At 50.3% G+C, this 23,426-nt stretch overlaps 1 protein-coding gene across 2 annotated transcripts in view; it reads left to right on the top strand.

Annotated features, from left to right (window-relative positions):
- LOC141069516 (tRNA (32-2'-O)-methyltransferase regulator THADA-like) overlaps positions 1-23,426 on the top strand; it is a 178,471-nt gene that overhangs the window by 147,598 nt on the left and 7,447 nt on the right. For both annotated transcript variants that reach the window (XM_073559146.1, XM_073559147.1), the window contains exons 25-29: positions 18,306-18,513; positions 19,267-19,464; positions 19,581-19,804; positions 20,032-20,217; positions 20,297-20,542. In XM_073559146.1, coding sequence (XP_073415247.1) covers positions 18,306-18,513; positions 19,267-19,464; positions 19,581-19,804; positions 20,032-20,217; positions 20,297-20,542 — 1,062 coding nt within the window. The remainder of the gene's footprint in view (positions 1-18,305; positions 18,514-19,266; positions 19,465-19,580; positions 19,805-20,031; positions 20,218-20,296; positions 20,543-23,426) is intronic.

The following is a 23,426-nucleotide window of genomic DNA, read 5'->3' as shown; positions in this document are numbered from 1 at the left end:
TAACTCCTTACCAGCATTCTACACCCACTGACTGGGAGAAAACTAACTAGTTTTTGCTTAGTGTTCAAGGAGGCAGACATTGGTCTGCGTTCAGACCCATCTCTACCATCTTGTGTTTTTACTAATGATGCAGCTTGTGACTTCAGTGTTAAGTGTGTAATTTCTCACCCTGATTTACCTCCTAAGGGACAGAGAGAACAGTGTGGTGCCCTCCACTCTCTACTCTGACAGGCAGGACCCTATTTCTCCTAACACTTCAAATGTGTCTCGGGGCAACTCATGGCAGACGGTCCTGCCTTTTCCCCCATCCCTCTCCTCGGTGCAGGCCAGGAGGAAGATGGTCATATCTCCCTAGTGATACCCCCATCTAGGATCGACATTGTCTAATGCAATGTCTGGGACCGCGACGGTGCAAGAAGGAAAACGTACCTATTCCAGCGACCACCCCCTCACCCGGATGCTCCTGATGCCATTTTCAGAACTGTGAAGGAGGAGTCGGGACCATGTTTGGATACAGGCTCTACAAGATCAAGTGAAATTTTTGTTAGGAGGGTAGCGCCCAGTTTATTTTTGTCTCTCCCTTGGCCCTTTCAAAAATTTAAGCCACGGCTTCGGCCTAGCTCCATTCTCCGACAGGCCACGTCTCCACTGTACCTCAGCTAATCAGAGCTGTGGAGTCTTCCTTGCACCTTTTCTTTTTTCCCCCCTAATCCCGGGGGTTTTTACTCTCTCTCCAATGCGGCCTCACCGTGTGCCCTTTCTGGCCCCGTTTCTTCCTTCTCCTGCCGGCGCCATTGCTTACACGGCCTGTGGCCTCTCCGCAGATCTATTTGCGGCTGCCTCCGGTCCCTGGCATAACTCCCGCCGCAATTTTCTTCTCAGCTCAGGGGTCTCCACAAAGTACAAGGTAGGCCTTGCTCCATCTGTCCGGCCTTCAGGGTTTAGTCGCCTGTAACATAGATCCCCAGTCTAACCTAGGGAGGGCATCTTGCTTCTCCATCCCCGTTAATATTCTTCCTTTCAAGGCCAAGACATGGTGTAAATATGACTCTTTTCTTCAAGGCCAGGACATGGTGTAAGTATGACCCAGATTACCATATGATCTAAGTGGGTTCCTGGCCATTACTCACAGAGTTAATGGGACATCCCGATCAAAATTCATAGAATTTCTGGGACGGCTCATTGTAAGGCCATATAAATGGTGGGACATCTTACTGCAAATCCAACGAGTTTGTGGAACACCTTTCTCCAAAATCGTAAAGTTGTTGGACATCTTATTCCAAAACCATAGGCTTTGTGGGACATCTCTTTCCAAACCATAAAGAGTTGTGGGACTTCTCATTCCAAAATTATAGCATTTGTGGGACAACTCATTCAAAAAGCCATTGAGTCTGCTGGACATCTTCTTCCAAAACCTTAATTTATGGGTCTCCTCATTCCAAGGCCATTAATGTTTTTATGGAATTGGTCCTTCACTGACCACAGAATCCCAAACATGCAAGTCTCTCTTGAGCCTCCCGCCGCCAGGAATGAGAGTGCACCCCCTCCTCCGAGTAGGTTGCATCCCTATTTCCTTCAGTTCAAGCCTAACCAAAGTATCTCAGTAATTGGTAGAGGCCCCCACACTACTGTCTAAAAGTGCACCCACCTATGTGGCTCTGATTATTTTCCTACATGAATCAGAAGCATGCAGCCAGGACAGACCATACATAGGTCGAGGAAGCGGGCACAGTGCAGCTCCAACTCTGGATCCCCTTCGCTCCCTACATCATCCACGATTATTTCCATGTCTAGCTTGTCTTTCCCAGAGGCTGCCCTGAGGTCGGACCCTCCCCCGCCCCGTAACTTCAATCTAGTTTCAAACTAGGCTCTCTAAGTTACAGGACATGACGGATAGCCAGATGACACCTGCCAGCAGATTCTGAGCTCCTCCCACAGAGCCCTCTGTCTCTTTCGAGAAGAACTCTCCCCTCTGGTGTTTCCTCCATCCATGAACAGTCTCAAGGAGAGTCACTGCAGAGAGGGAACTTTCAGGTAATTGTATCCAGATAAAATAACATTCTGAGATCTTTTTTCCCTGTGGCCCTGTCTCTCTGATGGGTCCCTAAGATTCTACTGCAGCTGGATCCTACAGGTACCCCCACGGCCTTAGGTCACCTGTCAGATTCCTGATCCCTCGCATGGTGCATCTGTTTATGGTATACACAGGAGCCGCACACACTGTGTAACCGTCTGTGGTATACACAGGAGCCACACACCCTGTCTCTAGGAACAAGTCCACAAATCCACTAGTGATGTACTGTAACCTGTTTCAGTTCCACACACCCCTGTCCTATTCAGACAGTGCTCCTACAGGCAATAGTTGGTCAGGAGTAAGGTGTTGCCTCACCACAGCTATTTAATGTTACACTTGCCGACTACCGCCGGCACTCACTTTTTTTGTTTTCACAGAAATGGACCACCTAAAATCTTCACCAAGTTACAGACATGGCGTTACAGACTAGAGGGTATGTTAAAAAAAAACAAAACACAAAAACACTAACTTAGGTTGCAGGATCAGACCTCATGACTGGTTTCACCGCTATTGGGCTGGCAAGATTGTCCGTTTGCTCAGGTTTTCCTCTGGGCTTCTACAATGAACTTGTCAGACCTAACGGATCGATGCCCCTACATGAGTCGTTATCTCTTTTTCTTCTTCGTCTCATTGGGGGACACAGAGACTGTGGGTGTGTGCTTCTGCCGTCTGGAGGCTGACACTAAGTATACAAAAAAAGAGTTAGCTCCTCCTCCGCCGCATACACCCTCGCCCCCAGACCGGGCGTAACTCAGTTTTTTGCTTAGTGTCTGATGGAGGCACACGCAGTCTGGAGCTCCAGACTAGATTTTTTTTTTTTCTTTTCTATGAAGATAATACAGGGGCGACGGATCCTATAGAGAGGGTCCGATCTCCCCAAATCATCAACGGGCGACCACGTGTGAGTAACCCTCCACGTGTTTTCCTCTCCCGCACAGAGGGACGCATCTGGGACTTTTCCCCGGACAACCATTTTTCTTTTTTATTTTGTTAAGAGGCGGCAACGCATCCTGATAAGAGGATTCGGTTTCCCCATAACCTCAACGGGCGAGCACGTGTGAGCGACCCTCCACGTTGTTCCTCTCCTGCAACGCGATTCATTGAGGCCCCTTCCACCCCTAGGTAGTGAGACCAGGGGTTGAGTTGGAGGCGCAGGTGAGCCGAGGGATCGAAGATTCGTCCCGATACCAGAAGCCTCCCCCTCCCTGCCCGGGGATGGAGTTGAGAGCACCCCAAGAGAGCCCCCACGGCGGAAGGCCCTGCTCACCTTTGATAATGGGGAGGTCCGCCTCTCTCCCGGAGCGCACCGCAAGTTTTCGGAACCCGGTGCTGCCCCCGGCGAGTAATGCCGCACGCCCCGTGTACCGGAGTGCGGCCGGAAGCCCCGCCGGCGGCCGCGGCCCCCGCTGCATGAGGAAGTCCGTGGGTACCGCGCGAGGCCCCGCCCGCCGACTTCCGGTGATAGCCGGAAGACCCGCCCACTGACTTCCGGTGGTAGCCGGAAGACCCGCCCACTGACTTCCGGTACGGCTCAGCCCAGGGGGTGGAGAGCGGCGGGCGCACACGGTACCGGAGGAAACTCCCGCCCCCCCCCCTCGCATTTCAGCGGTCGTTCAACAGGAGTGGAACGTTGCCTGTGGGTGAGTGCAACCCCGTTTCGAGAGCCGCACTGGTAGTCAGGGAAGGGGTTACCCTCCTCCTCCTTCTACCCTACCTTCAAGCTTGGGCAATATGTCTGGCAAAGGGAAAGCTCACTCTTTCCTATACGCTGTTTGCGTTTCCTGTGGGGTCAGGCTGCCAAAGGCGCAGGCGGGTAAATTTTGTGAAGCCTGCGAGTCGGAGCGCGCCCAGGAGCCCCCCACTGTTTCAGAGCCCAGGGGTCAGGACCCCCCGGAATGGGCGGTGTCTTTATCGCATTCTATGTTGTCCCTTACAAGGGCAATTGAATCCCTTCGAGGCCCGGGCAGGGACAAGGATGGTGGTCTGCCAGCGGAAGACAGCTCGTCCACGTCTCAGGACCCTCCGACCGTTAGAGGCCGCTCCAGTACCAAACAAGCTCATGGCAAAAGAGCTCGTTCCCCGTCGGCCGGGCCTTCCGGGGCTTCGGCGGCGGGTATTAGGGCATCTCGTTCCCCGTCGCTGAGCTCAGGGAGCGATCAGGATGAGGGCGAGGAGGAGGAGGCCTGGAATATAGAAAGCCTGGGGTACCAAGACTCGGTGGACAGCCTCATTGAGGCAGTCAACCAGACACTTGAGATCGAGGACGATGTGTCCACGGCCTCAGGTCACAAGGTCTCCTTCAAGAAAACCAGGTGACCGCATAGAAGGTTTGCCACGCATCCGGAGTTCGAGGATCTAGTCCAAAAACATAGAGAACACCCGGATAAGCGTTTTGCAATGCAAAAAGCGCTGCAAGCAAAGTATCCGTTTCCTCCTGAGCTCCATAAAGGATGGGTGGAGTCGCCAGTAGTGGACCCACCGGTATCACGTTTAGCATCAAGATCACTATTGTCGTTACCCAGTGTTTCTTCCATCAGGGACCCAACTGATCGCCTCATAGAGGGGCTTGCCCGCTCGGTGTATGAGGCAGCAGGGTCGGCTCTGGCCCCCTCCTTTGCGGCAACTTGGGTGGCTAAGGCCATGGTTTCATGGGCGGACGCTCTGCATAAGGCCCTCCAAGACAGGGATCTGCCCGCGGAGGTCTTGGAGGTGGCAAATCAGATATCAGGAGAGAGTGATTATCTCATCAGCGCCTCACTGGACGCGGCCGAGTGTTCGGCTGTGGCAGCAGCAAATGCGATCGCCATTAGGCGAGCATTATGGCTGAGGTTGTGGAAAGCGGATTCTATCTCTAAAAAATCCTTAACCTCATTGCCTTTTCAGGGCAATCGGTTGTTCGGTGAGAAGCTTGATAAACTTATCTCAGAAGCCACAGGGGGGAGAAGTAGTTTCCTCCCGCAGCAGAGGAGTTGCCCGGCATTCAGGCAAACGCAGAGGCGTTTTCGGCCCTTTCGTAGCCCCTGGGGGGGGACTTCGGCCAGGGCATCCTCCTCCGCAAACGATGGCCAGAGTAGGGAAAGGCAAACCTCTTACAGGGCCAATCCGCTGGGTAGAGGCCGAGGCCGTTTGCCCAGAGCGAGGGGGGCCAGATCCCAAAAGCCTCCAGCAAAATGACTCGAGGCGCTTCGTACCTACGGACGACAGAGTGGGCGGACGCCTACTAGGGTTCAGCCACGTTTGGGTCGCAGTGGCACGCGACGCTTGGGTGGCGGAATTGATATCGTCCGGGTACAAGATAGAGTTTGTCGGACTCCCGCCACAGCGATTCTTCCGTTCCCGACTTTCCGGGACAGAATCGCAGGCGGAAGATTTGTTACAGGCTATAATGACGCTACAGCGCAAAGGGGTCATTGTCCCAGTGCCGCAAGGTGAAGAGACGCAAGGTTTTTACTCCAACCTGTTTTCGGTCCCCAAAAAAGACGGGACTGTGAGGCCAGTACTGGATCTAAAGATCCTGAACAAATTCATCAGGGTCAGGCGGTTCCGGATGGAGTCCCTCCGCTCGGTCATTGCAGCCATGGATCCAGGGGAATTCCTGGCCTCGATCGATGTGCAGGATGCATATCTACACATTCCGATATTTCCTCCACACCAGAGGTTCCTGCGTTTTGCGATCGGAGGGCGACATTTCCAATTTGTGGCTCTGCCCTTCGGTTTGGCCACTGCCCCCAGAGTCTTTACAAAGATAATGGCGGTGGTGATGGCCATCCTGCATGCACGGGGCATAACGGTACTACCGTACCTGGACGACCTTTTGGTAAAGGGGCCGTCGTTTCAGGCGTGCCAGGGGAATGTCAGTATCACACTGGATACCCTGGCCCGTCTAGGCTGGTTGATCAATCGAAACAAGTCGTCCTTGGTTCCAGCCCAGAGAATCGTATTCCTAGGCATGGTTTTCGACACCTCCCGGGGGCTGGTGATCCTCCCTCAGGACAAGGCGCAAAGGATCAAGCAGGGGGTACGGAACCTTCTACAGCCGGGCACCAGATCCATCCGGTACGGCATGAGTGTGTTGGGCAGAATGGTGGCGGCGATGGAGGCAATCCCGTTTGCCCAGTTCCATCTCTGTCCGCTTCAGCATGCGCTCTTGTCAGCATGGGACCGGAGGCTGCTGTCTCTCAGTCATCGGTGCAAGTTGTCTCCGCCGGTCCGGCGATCACTCCGATGGTGGACTCGCGACTCGTCTCTGGTCCAGGGGAAACCTTTTCCCCCGGAACAGTGGTTGGTGGTGACGACCGATGCAAGCCTGCATGGTTTGGGAGCAGTTTTCCAGAGTCACACAGCCCAGGGGCGGTGGTCCATTCGTGAGGTAATTCTCCCGATCAACATTCTGGAGATACGGGCAATACGATTGGCCCTGCAACATTTTCAGCGTTTGCTGAGACACCGGCCGGTGCGCATTCAGTCGGACAATGCTACAGCAGTAGCATATGTCAACCATCAAGGGGGCACGCGCAGCCAGGCAGCCATGCGCGAGGTTGGGCTGGTACTGCGTTGGGCAGAGAAGAACCACGTGGTAATTTCAGCGGTGCACATTCCGGGAGTCGAAAACTGGGCGGCAGATTTTCTCAGCCGACAGGGGGTCGCGGCAGGGGAATGGTCCCTGCACCCCGAGGTCTTTCAACAGATCTGCCAACGGTGGGGGACACCAGACGTGGACCTTATGGCATCCAGAGAGAACGCCAAAGTACAAAGGTTTGTCGCTCGATCCCTCGACCCGCAGGCAATCGCAGCAGACGCTCTGGTGCTTCCGTGGAGCCAGTTTCGTCTCCCGTACTTTTTTCCCCCGCTGCCTCTGCTTCCAAGAGTCATCAGAAAAATAAGGAGAGAGAAGGTTCCAGCAATTCTGCTGGCCCCAGACTGGCCCCGGCGGGCCTGGTATGCAGATCTGGTTCAACTAGTGGTGGACGTACCTTGGCGTCTCCCAGATCGGCCGGACTTACTGTCCCAGGGGCCGATCTGCCATCCGAACTTAGGGGCCCTGTGTTTGACGGTGTGGCCATTGGATCTTGGCTGTTAACACAGGCAGGATTCAGGCGCGATGTGGCGGCCACGATGGTGAGTGCCCGAAAGCCTTCCTCGGCGAGAGTATATCACCGGACTTGGGAAGTTTTTTTCCGTTGGTGTAGGGATCGCGGAGTGGCTCCTCTGGTTTTTTCAATCCCCAACGTACTGGCTTTTCTGCAGGCAGGGCTGGACGCAGGATTGGCTCCGAGTTCGCTCAGAACGCAAATCTCGGCCCTGTCGGTGCTTTTCCAACGAAAAGTCGCTTCCGTCTGGCAGGTTAGGACGTTTATGCAGGGGGTCGCACATTTAGTACCCCCCTATAAGGCGCCGACGGAATCATGGGACCTGAACTTGGTGCTCAGGGCCCTTCAGGAGGCTCCTTTCGAACCATTGCAAGAAGTCTCCTTACCTTACCTGTCCAGAAAGGTCGTTTTTCTGGTAGCTATAACGTCTATTAGGCGGGTTTCGGAATTGGCGGCCTTATCTTGTAAACCGCCGTTCCTGACCTTCTATAAAGATAAGGTAGTTTTAAGGCCAGCTCCTCCCTTCTTGCCGAAGGTTGTGTCTGCATTCCATATCAACGAAGACATTGTCTTACCCTCGTTTTGCCCGGCACCGGTGCACAGGGTAGAAAAGGCATTGCACACCCTGGATCTGGTAAGAGCCCTTAGGAGGTATGTGACAAGGACAGCGCCATTCCGCCAGACAGACTCTCTATTCGTGATTCCAGAAGGGCGGCGGAAGGGGCTTGCTGCGTCCAGAGCGACTTTGGCCAGATGGGTTCGCCTGACGGTCCAAGAATCTTATCAAATCAGTGGCACGCCGGTTCCGGCAGGGATCAAGGCACACTCGGCTCGAGCAGTGGGTGCCTCATGGACACTGCGACACCAGGCTTCAGCGGAGCAGGTGTGCAAAGCAGCTACCTGGTCCAGTTTGCATACATTTGTCAAACATTATAACGTACATACCCAGGCATCCTCGGATGCAAGCCTGGGAAGAAAGATTCTCCAGGCAGCAGTTGCGCACCTCTAATCAGGGGCGCAAATTAGCATGGATTGGGTGAGCTAAGATCCCGCCCAGAGGACTGCTTTAGAACGTCCCACAGTCTCTGTGTCCCCCAATGAGACGAAGGAGAAACATGGATTTTTGTGAGTACTCACCGTAAAATCCTTTTCTCCGAGACGCTCATTGGGGGACACAGCACCCACCCTATTAGCCAGTTGGCATTTACTTATTTTGAGTTATACAAATCCTTGTGTAAGGATTAGGGTGGCCCCTTTTTCAGACGTATAATTTCTTGCCTGGGTTTAAGGCGCGTTCTCCTACTGCTTATGCACTAAACTGAGTTACGCCCGGTCTGGGGGCGAGGGTGTATGCGGCGGAGGAGGAGCGAACTCTTTTTTTGTATACTTAGTGTCAGCCTCCAGACGGCAGAAGCACACACCCACAGTCTCTGTGTCCCCCTATGAGCGTCTCGGAGAAAAGGATTTTACGGTGAGTACTCACAAAAATCCATGTTTCTTCTCTATCCTCCCTTTGGCGGGGGACAATGCGGTCTCTCCCTTGATCGGACCTTGGTTCTTCCTTCTCAGGTGAAGCATCCCTTTAAGGGTAGGCAGTGTTCATGGATACTAAGGGTTGCACTCCTTCATTCTAAGGTGATTACTTCCCTTTATTCTATCAGTACTTCATACTTCTTTCATCCCATCCTATGGAGTGGCCTCTTTTCAACCAGGATCCTGTCAGAGAAGAAGAAAAGGCCTATTACACTTAGGATCACAGCTCTCCCCATATGACAGTGGGAGCTTCATGTGCTATTCACCCCTGGGCCTGCTAGGCTTATTCGGGCCACGCCTCCTAGTGGGACACGTTTCTCCCCTATGCTTCAGCGAATGCCAAGCTGGACAGGAAAGTCCCTCGTGCATCAGTGGACCAACCTTACATTTTTAAGTGCCTGTCTCTTCTCACCCTAGGGACTGCTTTAGGATGTCTCATGGTTTCATGCCGCTAATGAAGAGATAGAGAAAAGAAGATTTTTGGTTATTCACCTTAAAATCCTTTTCTCAGAGCCTTCATTGGGGACGCAGCACCCGTGCTTATTTGTGCCATTGTTGGTACATCTAAGGGTAATCTCTTTTTACCGCCTTTCCCACTGGTTTGTTCTCTGCCAGTCGGTGGGTGTAGCCTTCGGGGGAGGAGTTAGCCTTCTTTTCAGCCTAATGTCAGCCTCCTAGTGGAAAGAGCATACACCCATGGTTTCCTGCGTCCCACAATGAAAGTTCAAAGAAAAGGATTTTATGGTGAGTAACAAAATATCTTCTTTCTTTATCGCTTCATTGGGGGACACAGGTAACCATGGGTGTATGCTGCTGTCGCTAGGAGGCTGACACTATGCAATAAAGGAAAAATAGCTCCTCCTCAGTAGTATACACCCACCGACAGGCACCAAGCATCTGATCCCAGATCCGCAGTTTTCCTTTTCAGTTCACCTGTTTTGTTCTATTAATCTTTTTCCTTTGTTATTCAGGTTCTTCATCTTCAGGGTAACAAGGTGTATTTTCTCACCCTGTTTTCCCACAATTAAATTACTGCGAGAGCAGTGTGGTGTCACCAACATCACCCACTCGCAGGCAGGACCTGATCCCCTGTCACCTTTACGGGTGTTTCAGGGTAATCCCGGTGGCCGGTCCTTTGCCTTTTCCTCACCTCACCCCTCTCCTTGGAGAGGAAAACGGTGGTCACCAGCAGTGGCCTCCCCCCTTCTTGTAAGGGGTTGATGTCGTCTTCTGCACCGTCTGAAGTCGGTGTTGGAAGGAGGATTACGGATTCCAGTGACCCTCTCCCACATGAAGGCTCCTGTTTGATCCTCATCGCTGCAGAGGGACCAGCACTGACCTCAGGTATGTGTCCCTCCTATCCCTCCCTCCGCAGCGGCAGGCGTCATTCTGGAGTTCACTTTCCCTTCAGGGACTGAGAGGCGTTAGTGGTAGGGATCTCCCGACAGCCACGGCCATTTTTTTCTATGCCCGGACTCAGCACTCACTCTCCCTTCCTCTGCTGGCCGCACCCCTTCCCTGTCCTTCTTTAGCCAGTCATTGTCGCGCGTTCAAATCGCACACTCTTCACCTTCGTTGGTAAAGCTTTCCTGTACAAGTGGCTCACTTTGGTCCTAACCAATCCCCATTATGTTGGAGGAGATGTGGGCTTCGTGGGACACTAGAACCCATGTGGTGGTACTGTCCAGCTCTGAATAATCTATGGAAGGATATTGCCAAATTAATACTAGAAGTCCTTGGGGTAGGCCTGACATTTTCTCCTAGCCTGGTAATTTTACATATTGGAACAGAGGAGTTTCCAAATATGATTAGGGGAGCCTTATCTCACATACTGATAGCAGTTAGATTGCTAGTGGCGGCTAAATGGAAATGTGCTGCAGTTCCGACCATTACAGAAGTAGTTGAAAAAATTAACTTTCATTGTGAGCATGAATTAGATTAGCCCTTACACAAACCGCCTCTGGAAAAAAGAAGACTTGGCGTATATGGGATCCCTGGCTGCAAAGCCGGTATTCAAATGTGTCGAGGTCATGTGATGTATAACATACGTTTGAAAATTGGTTTTACTGTTTTATTATGTGAGGTTTGGGTCCTACCTTTGGAATACGTCTGAAGGCAAGAGATTTATAGCACTATCATACCGGGAGATAAGCCTGAGTTTTGTTTTTTTTTCTCTTTCTCCTGTGTTATTGCTAGATATTTACTGTATGTTAATGCTTATGTCTTCTACTGTCATGTGCTAATGTTGTAGCACTGATGTTTTTTATGTCAGTCTTTGTCATGTTTAAATACCAATAAATATGATTGGATCAAATCGCACACTCTTTTTGTCCAATGGGAGGTTTCTTCCTCTTTGTTTAAGTCTGGCCACGCCCCCCACAGCGCGCGTTCTTTTGGCGCTTTTTCCCGCTCCTTTCACAGAGCTTCTCCCTGGCTATTCACGCCCCCAGTGTGTCAGCCAATCGTGGTTTTTCCCCTGTCACGGGGACTTTTCTCTCTGCCCGGTCCACACCCCCGACGACACAGCCAATGGCAGGAGTCCATTCTCCCTGATACTGGCCAGCACGCATCAGCGCGGCCAGTTTTTTCATACCCGTACTAGGGCCTTCGTTAACGCTTGCCAGTCCTGTCACTGCTCACGCTGAGATGTCTCAGCTATCGCCAGGTCCTACTGTTAATTTAGCACCCTGGCTTTGGGCCTTCTTCCGGACTTCGTGTAGCCATGCCACCTTACCGGCCGCTGGCCAATCAGTGCGCGCCTTGCGCTTAGCCACGCCCCCTTACCGGACCCTCGGCCAGTCAGTGTGTGCCTTGCGCTTAGCAACGCCCCTTCCCAGGAGCGTGTTTTTGCCTAATGAGAGAGTGTGTTTCTCTTTTGCTCTCTCCTGGTCACCTGGGACATGCCCCCCACATGGCGCGTCTCTGCAAAGCCTGTGAAGAATCGTGCACTATCTGTCACCATCTACTTCCGGATCCAAAGGGCACAGTGGGCAACCATCACTATCCTGCACTGGATCTGGTGGGCACTGCATCCTAAGCAGCAACAGTGCCATCTCTGTTATCAGGTAGGTCCAGCCCAGACTGGTTATTTTCTCACTTCTCAGGGGCATGACTTTCCCCAGCAGTAGCCCTAGTCCCTCATTTATTCCACAATCTCAAGGACGACCATTTCGGTCCCTAGAATCTGATGCCTGTGCCATCTTTAAAAATGAAGTGGTCTTCAGGTCTGCCCTGCAGCCCCTACCACTGTGTTTGCCCCACAGGAGCCCTCTAATGCCTGGAACGAGAGCACACCCCTCCCTCCGGAATAGGCTGTTGGCATGTCACAGTCGGCCCCAGACCTGACAAAGGTTCACTGTCCCTTGTCCAGGACCTGGAACGACTTCTGCATTTGTCTACCTCTACCAGTGCTCCAAACGCCTCTCATGGTGATTCGTATGCACCTGACCATGACTGTAACAGGGACAAATCGAGTACAAAGCAAAGGAAGCAGGACCTTTCCAGTTCTTCCTTTATTTCTCTGGGTCCCTCTACATCCTCCTGGATGCATTCCTCTCCCCATGCTCCCTCCTCGAAGGTGGCTTTTGGGTCGAATGTGGTTTCCCAGTCTGAGTCCAATACGGGACAGACCTCAAACACTTTAGGACATGGTCAGTAGCCTTAACTGGGCATTTTCTTTCTGTCGCGCCAGCCGAAACATCAGTCTCAGGCTCCAGCTGTTCTTCAGGCCCTCTCTCCCCTATTTCGTACAGTGGTAATTGTACCAGTTCCCCGGAACGTACGGTTTTCAGGGTTCTGCTCCAATCTTTTCGTAGTCCTGGAGTAAGACGGATCGCTCCATCCATTTTTGGACCTCAAGCGATTGAACTGCCACGTTCGGATCCGTCTTTTCAGGATGGCGTCCCTACTTTCGGTAATCACCTCCATGGAATCGGGAGTTTCTTTGTTCTGTAGACGCTCCGGATGTTTATCTTTATATTCTTGTTTGTGTTCAGCATCAGAGGTTCTTACGGTTTGTGATCCAGGTGGATCACTAGCAGTTCTCGTCTTTTTCCTTCGCCCTGGCCTCCGACACCAGAATATTCTTGGCAGCGGTCTTGGCCATCCTTCGCTCCAAGGGAGTCTTATAATTCCTTACTTTGGATGATCTTCCGATCAAGGGGGCCGTCCCGCCGAGACTGCGACCAGAGTCTTCAGTTCACCCTGGACACTCTTGTCCGCCTAGGCTGGATTGTCAGCAGAGAGAAGTCCTCCCTGACCCCAGCTCAGCACCTGGTGTTTCTTGGCATGAGGTTCAACACGGCCCAAGCCCGTGTCTCCTTTCCAATGGAGAGCTTGTTATCCCGCTCCCAGGGGTTCCACGCGCTAAAGCGACCGGCTTCTCTCTCCCTGTGGTCCTGCATGAGAATTCTGGGGAGGATTATTGCCGTCATGGAGGCCGTGCCTTTGGCCCAGTTCCATACCTGTCCTCTTCAGCTGGTCGTCTTGTCGGCTTGGGACAAGAGGACCGTCTCTCTGGACCGACCTGGGCTTCTGCCTCCTAAGGTGAGGTAGCCCTTACCTGGTGGACGCTATCCGCTTCAGTCCTACGCAGGAAATCCTTCCTTCCTCTCTGGCAGCAGGTCTTCACCACCTACGCCAGTCTCCTCGGTTGGGGAGCGGCCTTCATCAACGCAGGGTCGCTGGAACGCCCAAGAAGCCGCTCCCCCCATCAATTTCTTAGAGAAAAGGACAATTTTCCTTTGCCCTTCGCCGGTGTCAGACTCTCCTTGCAGGCCAGCCGGTCTGCATACAGTCTGACAATTCCACTGCCGTGGTTTTCATAAACCATCAAGGCGGGTCTCGCAGCTACAGGTTATGGTACAGGTATCAAGGATTCTGCGATGGACGAAATGTCATGTTCCCTCCATATTAGCCATGCGCATTCAGAGGATGGAAAATTGGGCAGCCGATTCCCTGACCTGTCAGGGTCTCCCATCGGACGAGTGGTCACTCAGCCCCTTGTTTTCTGAGAATTGTTTAAAAGTTGAAGGCAGAAGGGATTCCTGTAATACTGATAGCTACTGATTGGCCAAGACAGGCCTGGTACGTGGACCTGGTGAACATGCTCATGGACGCTCCCTGAAGGCTTCCAGACTGTCCAGATCTTCCTTCGCTAGGCCCCTCTTCCACCAGAATTCACAGTCTCTAAGTTTAATAGCATGGCTGTTGAGGCTGCAGTTCTGAGAAAGGCTGTTATTTTTCTCATAAGGTCATTTAGATCTTGATTAGGGCAAGAAAACCAGCATCCTCGCGTATCTACCACAGATACTGGAAGGCCTTCTTCCGGTGGTGTGAGGACAACAATTTGGTTCCTATGTCCTTCTCCTTCCCTTCCATCCTTGTTTTTTTCCACAAGCAAGTCTTGACTCGGGACTATCACTCAGTACTATTAAGGGGCAATTTTCTGCTCTGTCAATTCTTTTCCAACGAGATCTGGCGTCTTTTTCCCAGGTAAAGAGTTTTCTTCAAGGAATCGCCCGCCTGGCACCTCCTTATCGTTCCGGATACATCCATGGGATCTTAAACTTGTCTTTGGCACACTCCAGCGCGCTCCTTTTTTTGAGCCCATTCAGGACATTCTCTTCTGTCATGGGAGTTTGCCTGCTTAGTTGCCATTACGGCCATCAGGGGAGTTTGAGTTAGCGGCATTATCCTGCCATTCTCCGTTCCTCATTCTACATCAGGAAGGACAAGGTAGTTATTAGAACTGTTTCTTCCTTTTTACCTAAGGCGGTCTTTTCATTCTACATTATTATAGACATTGTCCTTCCTTCTCTATGTCCCTCTCCGGTCCTTTGCCTGGAGAACTCCCTTCTGGGCAGCTTTGTCACCAGGTCTCGGCTTTACAGATGTAACCTGGTCATCTTTGCACACCTTCGCGAGGCTTACAGGGTTTATACTCGTGCCTCGTCTGATGCAGTCCTAGGAAGGAAGGTACGGCAGGCAGCGATTTCACGTTGGCCGATCCAAGTCTGTTTTTTTCTTGCGTTCTTTATGTTCCCACCCTTGGGACTGCTTTAGGACATCCCATGGTTACCTGTGTCCCCCAATGAAGCGATAAAGAAAGGAGGATTTTTGGTACTCTTCGTAAAATCTCTTTCTTGGAGCCTTTATTGGGGGACACAGCACCCTCCCTAATTGTACCTTTTTTGGGCCTACGTGCTTTGTTGTTGAGTTGGTGCATATGTGAAGTTTTTGGTTGCTTCTCCTACTGCTTTAACAATTAACCGAGGTGCTTGGTGCCTGTCGGTGGGTGTATACTACTGAGGAGGAGCTATTTTTCCTTTTTTGCGTAGTGTCAGCATCCTATCGACAGCGTACACCCATGGTTACCTGTGTCCCCCAATGAAGGCTCCAAGAAAGAGTTTTTACGGTGAGTACCAAAAATCCTCCTTTTTGCATTCTTACGGTCTTGTGCTAAGTAGTTTTTCACCTGCTTCTCTCAATAGAATATTGAAAAACTAGTTGAAAAACTAGTCTGCACGTGACTGCATGTATGCAAATCAGCTTTCAGATCCGTATCCTAACAGTGTGTACTATACACACTGTTTATATTCAGCACACTGCCTAGCTTGCTGAATATTTAAGACATCATTTTTTTTTAAAGATTAAATACTTTAAATAACGCATACATCCATACATATGGAATCACAACTGTATGTTTTAATACTGTACTATAATATAGTAATCAATGCTATTTATATCCCAATGTGTATGCCAGGCGTACTGAAAAGTATGCAGTGTGGTTTTTTTTTTTCTTCACCTGCTGCAGGTGATTTTTTTTTTTTTTTTACAATATACATAATACTCATTTTGTAAAATAGGGGGCAGGTCACTGAGGGATCAGTGACCTGTCATAGGCCATACAGATGTATATGTAAACAGAGCACCACATGAAGATCCCCTCCCCTACAGGCCGCCCGGAGCACGAGCATATCATTAACTAAAAACTGAAAATAAAGATTGAACTACAACCACAAGATGGATTTCAGCAATCTATGTATCATTTTAATCAGTATAAAGATGAAAACCAGACACTGTCTGTAGGTTACTGAGTACAATCCTGCTGACAGGTTCTCTTTAATGCACACAAGTTTTATTTGGCCTAAAATGGGGAGAATAGTGGATTCTAGTAGTAGTATGTGGCTGAGATGGTTTATTTTGATTTTGCACGGCATTTATTGTCTTGAAAGGTGGTATTGTTTCTAAGAGCATGTCAAACAATTGTTAATGTGTGGGAAAGCCAGATAGCACAGGGTTAAAACTTAACACTGGGGGTCATGTTTACGTGTACCTGGCTAGCTATGTATAGAGCCAAGCCCTATATTCAGTTGTTTTTCAGTCATCTGGAGGAGCTGAGCAGAGTGGAGTTTTTTTTCCTTTGTTCTTGGATTTATGGGCGAAAGCTGTAGCCCCCTTTGCCATCAAGAGTCGGTTACTGTAGCAAAGTCACAGAATGTAAATAGTGAATTTACTTTCACTGTGCTAGCTAGAAAGGAGGATGAGGAAGCATTCTCTGAATCCAATTTTCCTGACCTGGAGGAGTCCAAGGACAACTTTGGGACTGCCCAGCTCAGTGACTTAACTCTAAAATGTACTCTGGAAAATGTAAGTGTTTTAAATGTTCTCCAAGTGCCAGAGCTGATAATCATTTTCTGTGATAGGCCAGGCATCTGTTTTGTCGTGGGAACAAAGTGTAGTGTTATGAATGGGTCACCGAGGAAAAAAAAACAAAACAATCTAAGCCACAGAAAACCAGAGTGGTTGGTAACTATGCAGATTGCAGATCCCTGATCTTACCACACAACTAGCAGTAGCCGTGGAGCGTGCCTACGATGAACCTAGACGCCTCGTCACGGCCGGAGGACTACATAAGCCTTATGCAAGAAAAGGGAAAACTAACTGCCCCAGAGCAAACCCCAAAGGAATAGATAGCCCACACACATGTATTGATGGTGAAACAAGATGAAGGCACAAACACAGGCAGGAAAATAGGCTGAGCAAATGATGGGGCCCAAACTAACTAGACAGGAAAGGAAAGGGAAGACACTGTCTGCAACTTGCAAAAAAACCCTAAAAAAATAATGTCCAACACTTCTGGTAGCAAAATTAACCCTGAAGTCACTAGACTTCTCCCACTATATCAGCACTCTGAAATATTCTGAGACAGAGCAAAAAGAGACCGAACTAGTAAGGGACAAAAAGCCAATTGGCAAAATACTGATAAATAAGAGTGGAAATTCAGCTCAGCCCCCAGCCCGGGGCTGGCAGACCACACAAAAAACTGAATAGATCAACAAAATCAAGTGTGAACATTAGCAGAAAAACTTAGCTATAGATGACTGGAACAGAGCTGAAAACCAAGAGCTGACAAGCCAGAAGGAATCACCAGCAACTGAATAGGGCGTCGGCTGTCTTAAATCCAATCTGAGGATCCTGAGATCCAATCGTCATCCTCATTCTCAGGTGGCAGATCTCCACCGATCAAACCAGCCGCACCACCTCCCGTCACCACCAGAGGGAGTCCAGAAGGGGAACTCACAAATGGTGAACCAGAGAATGAACTCACAACAGTGAAGGGTCGGGTAAGAAAGCGCCTCCTCAAGGCCCCAGAGGCAAAATCCAGGAAGTATAATTGGTTGGCTCGAGTGAAACAATGTAAGCCTGGGTCGGGTACTTGTGTTAGTGCCCACAGGGGAGAGTAAGTTCCTTACCAAGTGGAAGGGGCCCTATGAGGTGCGTGGAAAAGGAGGGAGAGGTCAACTATAAAGTACATCGACCAGGGAAAAGGAAGCCCGTCCCCATATATTATGGCAACTTACTAAAACCCTGAAAGGATAGGGACCCGATTGAAACCCCTTGCAGGATGACCTAGTCAGAACCAACATTACGGTTTTGAAGTGGCAGTTTGCTGTTTTCCCCAAATCAGCACGGCCAAAAATTGGCACCCAAATATAGGGGCAGATTCTTTGTTATTGGGTCACCCTCATGTCATCTAACATGAGCATCCCGCTAGGGTCAATTTAAAGTCCCATAGGCTCTGTGTGTTGGTAGATGGTGCCCAGCCCCCGACTTTGGCCAGTGGGGAATGGTATGTAGGAAAGCAAGGTAGGACAGGGTTAAAACCTAACACTGGAGGTCCTGATTGTGTGCACCTAACTAGATGTATCTAGAGCCAGGCCCTGTGTTCAGTTGTTCTTCAGTCTGCTGGGGAAGCAGAGCAGAGTGGGGCTGAAGTAAGGTGAGCAAGAATCTCTCTGAGAGGAGATTGTGTAGACTGTGTGCACCAAACTGAAGGTATTACGGGTTGTTATGGACAATAGCTGTTGTGTTTGACCAAACTGTGCCTAACTCAGTTGTGTATGAGTAGCCAGGGTCTGTTTTGTTTTAGTTAGCGCTTGGACAAGGCTAGGGATTTTGTGTTTATCTGCCTACCGCAAAGCGTGAATCCCTACAAATGGTATTTATCTGCACCCATTTTTATTGTATGTGTGATATCAGTTTTAATTTTTATTTCCCATCTACATTGCATTTATTTTCATTATATTTGTGTCTTTTCATTTTAGTATTTCTGAGGATGTCAAGATGGAGGTGGCAAAGCAGCTTCTAACATTTCTTTGGCTGCTATCACCAGTGCAAAAGTGTGCATTGGTTAGAAGTACCTTTTTGAAAGTTCTTTGCTTGTTGCTTCCAAGTGGTAGAGGGGACATCGTAAGTCAAGTACATGAGGCAGTCTGTCAGCAGATGAATTTAGAGGAAAATCTTCTGGAAAAGGTGAGATCACCCAATGAGCAGCTGTCAATAAACTGATGACTTAAAAACGACATTTAACCAGTTTGAGCTTCAGAGCTGAGTACAACATAGTTTTTAATGTTTCCTCTCTGCTACAGAAATATTAGCTTGTAAAGTTTAGGTCATGATTTATGTTATAGTTGAAATGGGTGTTTCTAGAGATTTGTCTATGGTGTGTGTTCTTCTTCCTCTGCATGAGGTCATGAGGTTGAGCAATCATAAGCAGGCAGTATTATGCAGAGGAAAGAAAACAAACACATGCCCTCCTCGCTGATCTCTGCAGCTACTGTGTAGAGATACAGCAGAGCTGAAGCATTTTTTCACTACAAACCCTGTCAGATCTCATCTGACAGTGCTTTCAGCCCTCAGCCTCTCCCTCAATGACTGTGAGTTCATATTTAGAAAAGTTTGTAATGATAGATAACCCATCTCTGCTGTATTTCTATACAATAGCTTCAGAGATCAGTGAGAAGGATGTTTTCTATTTTTCCCCCTCCTTGCGCCTCTATTATTCCTTTTTGAAGTGTATGAATAAATTGAAACTTGAGTTTTTCCCATCTTGGCAAAGGGTCGTGTCTATAAACACTCCATGTATGCGTTTCTTAGAGGAATAAGAATGCAAAGTTCTAAGGAAAGATATTTCATGTTTGGTAAATTATGAATATATTTAATCACTAAAAAAGACATCCGAGGAGAACTGAGCGTTCCTCTGTAAGATTCATTTATTACACACAGGTTGGTGCTGACATTTTTCATGAAGCATGTGTCAGGTACATCTGCAGTGAAGCCATCAGTTCCTCTGGGCACTCTGGCTACCATCTAGTGTCACAGCTCCTTCATTCTGGAGATACAGCTCTGCTTCGTTGGGTAATTGAGAAGAGGATTGGAGAGATACCTGGTGCATTGGGAGAGTTATTAAAAGAGGTATTGCAGGTATGAAAAAATATTTAACTAAGCAATATGTACATTTTTCTTGTCCCCTGAACTATATAGTCACTTTAGGATAGCTTGGCTTAGTATTAATTGTTGTTTTTCTTTTTATGTGCCAGGATATGTTGTGCAAACAGCTGACCACGAATCCCTCTAGGAGTCTCCTTTTGGAAGGTTTTGTTCACCTGCACAAAGTTAGCCCACCTTTAGCAGTTCATCGTTCTTCCTTTCCTAATATTACTCAGTGTATTGACAGTCTCCTGTCCATACTGGAGTCAAAGGAAGAAGGTCCTCAAGTCCACGGCCATGCCCTTTCCACACTAAGTCTGCTACTAGCACATTGGTAAGTGAAAGCTTAAGGCTGATGTCATGGTGGATTTCGGATAGGCAAGAAAAAAATTGGTGAAATGAGAAATACATCTGTCGTAGTCAGAGTAAGCCTGTATTTCATTATTATGACTACTGGAATAAAGTCAACTAGTTGGAAAATGTACATATGCTACCGAAAAAAATGTGTACTTTAGCAATTTAAATTTATAAAAACTTGTTTTTCTCAATTAATCTTGACAGTAACATTCGGAAAGATCTGTCCTTTTCTACCCGCTGGCTCTCTGCTCTGTGTGTGTGTGCAGACCCTGCAATATCATGTGATAAATTGCGACTGGCTGCAGCAGAGGCTTTGCACTTTTCTGGAGGTGACCTGGTTAGATTTGCACTTTCATGTGCTGTACCCGGTCTCACACAACTGGCTGTAAGGTTAGAAAATACTTGTCATATTTCATTGCACGTTTCTTTTTTTTTCTTTTTAAACTTTTGTTGTTTTGTTTCTTTTTAGAGCTATACTATGTGGAGTTGATCTGCTACAAGATGAGGACCGAAGTGTGAGAGACCTTGCTGCTAAATTTGCTGTTTCTGCCCTGAACCAGCCAGCTGGAAAGTCCTTGCACAGTGAATGGGCTATTTTTGGTCTCCTGGAACTTTTGAAGGCTAATTTTTGGAGCTTTGAGGAGACCTTTCATTCTCTCATATTTCGCCTTCCCCCTTATGATCTTCATGCTGCACTTTCCTCACTTCCTGACAGGTGATTTAAAGGACACTACTTATGTCATCAACGTATATAGAATCAGATCAGCTCTGAAAAATATTATTCTTTTCTCCTTCGTCTCATTGGGGGACACAGAGACTGTGGGTGTGTGCTTCTGCCGTCTGGAGGCTGACACTAAGTATACAAAAAAAGAGTTAGCTCCTCCTCCGCCGCATACACCCTCGCCCCCAGACCGGGCGTAACTCAGTTTTTTGCTTAGTGTCTGATGGAGGCACATGCAGTCTGGAGCTCCAGACTAGATTTTTTTTTTTTTTTTCTCTTTCTATGAAGATAAGATAGGGGCGACGGATCCTATAGAGAGGGTCCGATCTCCCCAAATCATCAACGGGCGACCACGTGTGAGTAGCCCTCCACGTGTTTCCTCTCCCGCACCGAGGGACACATCTGGGACTTTTCCCCAGACAACCATTTTTCTTTGTTATTTTTTAAAGAGGCGGCAACGCATCCTGATAAGAGGATTCGGTTTCCCCATAAACCCCAACGGGCGAGCACTTGTGAGCGATCCTCCACGTTGTTCCTCTCCTGCAGCGTGGGAATTCTTTAATGCCCCTACCACCCCTAGGTGAGACCAGGGGTGGAGTTGGAGGCGCAGGTGAGCCAAGGGATCGAAGCGTCCCGGTACCAGTAGCCTCCCCCTCCCTGCCAGGGATGGGGTTGAGAGCACCTCAAGAGAGCCCCCACGGCGGCCCGGCTCACCTTTGTTAATAGGAGACCGGGACCAGGTAGTCCGCCTCTCACCCGGCGCTGCCCCCGGCGGGTAACGCCGCACGCGGAGTGCGGCCGGAAGCCCCGCGGGCGGCCGCGGCCCCCGCTGTATGGGGAGGTCCGTGAGTTCCGCGCGAGGCCCCACCCGCCGACTTCCGGGGGTAGCCGGAAGCCCCACCCACTAACTTCCGGTACGGGGGGGCGGAGAACGGCGGGCGCGCACAGTTACCGGAGAGCTCCCGCCCCCCTCCCCCTCCTTGCATTTCCTCGCCGGAGTGCGGCTGGAAGCCCCGCCGCCTCTCTCCCAGAGTGCACCGCAAGTGTCCCCGGCGAGTAACGCCGCACGCCCCGTGGAAGAGACGCAAGGTGGGACGTTACCGGTGGGTGAGTGCAACCCCGTTTCGAGTGCCGCACTGGTAGTCAAGGAAGGGGTTACCCTCCTCCTCCTACCCTACCTTGCAATATGTCTGGCAAAGGGAAAGCTCACTCTTTCCTATACGCTGTTTGCGTTTCCTGTGGGGTCAGGCTGCCTAAGGCGCAGGCGGGTAAATTTTGTGAAGCCTGCGAGTCGGAGCGAGCCCAGGAGCCCCCCATTGTTGCAGAGCCCAGGGGTCAGGACCCCCCAGAATGGGCGGTGTCTTTATCACACTCTATGATGTCCCTTACAAGGGCAATTGAGTCTCTTCGAGGCCCAGGCAGGGACAAGGATGGTGGTCTGCCAGCGGAAGACAGCTCGTCCACGTCTCAGGACCCTCTGTCCGTTAGGGGCCGCTCCAGCACCAGACAAGCTCATGGCAAGAGAGCTCGTTCCCCGTCGGCCGGGCCCTCTGGGGCTTCGGCAGCGGGTATTAGGGTATCTCGTTCCCCGTCGCCGAGCTCAGGAAGTGAGCAGGATGAGGGCGAGGAGGAGGAGGAGGCCTGGAATCCAGAAAGCCTGGGATATCAAGACTCGGTGGACAGCCTCATTGAGGCAGTCAACCAGACATTAGAGATCGAGGACGATGTGTCCACGGCCTCAGGTCACAAGATCTCCTTCAAGAAGACCAGGCGACCGCATAGAAAGTGTGCCACGCATCCGGAGTTCGAGGATCTAGTCCAGAAACATAGGGAACACCCGGATAAGCGTTTTGCAATGCAAAAAGCGCTGCAAGCAAAGTATCCGTTTCCTCCTGAACTCCATAAAGGATGGGTGGAGTCGCCAGTAGTGGACCCACCGGTATCACGTTTAGCATCAAGATCGCTATTGTCGATACCCAGCGGTTCTTCTATCAAGGACCCAACTGATCGCCTCATAGAGGGGCTTGCCCGCTCGGTGTATGAGGCAGCAGGGTCGGCTCTGGCCCCCTCCTTTGCGGCTACTTGGGTGGCTAAGGCCATGGTTTCATGGGCAGACGCTCTGCATAAGGCCCTCCAAGACAGGGATCTGCCCGCGGAGAAGCTTGATAAGCTTATCTCAGAAGCCACAGGGGGGAGTAGTTTCCTCCCGCAGCAGAGGACTTGGCCAGCATTCAGGCAGACGCAGAGGCGTTTTCGGCCCTTTTGTAGCCCCTGGAGGGGGACTTCGGCCAGGGCATCCACCTCCGCGAACGATGGTCAGATTAAGGAAAGGCAATCTTCTTACAGGGCCAATCCGCTGGGTAGAGGCCGAGGCCGTTTGCCCAGAACGAGGGGGGCCAGATCCCAAAAGCCTCCGGCAAAATGACTCGAGGCGCTTCGTACCTACGGACGACAGAGTGGGCGGACGCCTACTAAGGTTCAGCCACGTTTGGGTCGCAGTGGCACGCGACGCTTGGGTGGCAGAATTGATATCGTCCGGGTACAAGATAGAGTTTGTCGGACTCCCGCCACGACGATTCTTCCGTTCCCGGCTTTCCGGAACAGAATCGCAGGCGGAAGGTTTGTTACAGGCCATAATGACGCTACAGCGCAACGGGGTCATTGTCCCAGTGCCGGAAAGCGAAGAGACGCAAGGTTTTTACTCCAACCTGTTTTCGGTCCCCAAAAAGGACGGGACAGTAAGGCCAGTTCTGGATCTAAAGATCCTGAACAAATTCATCAGGGTCAGACGGTTCCGGATGGAATCCCTCCGCTCGGTCATTGCAGCCATGGATCCAGGGGAGTTCCTAGCCTCGATCGATGTGCAGGATGCATATCT

Source organism: Dendrobates tinctorius, unplaced genomic scaffold (genome assembly GCF_039654945.1).
Source record: "Dendrobates tinctorius isolate UK_male_01 unplaced genomic scaffold, ASM3965494v1 ptg000265l, whole genome shotgun sequence".
Lineage (NCBI taxonomy): Eukaryota > Metazoa > Chordata > Amphibia > Anura > Dendrobatidae > Dendrobates > Dendrobates tinctorius.
This window is presented reverse-complemented; position numbering and strand designations above follow the sequence as displayed.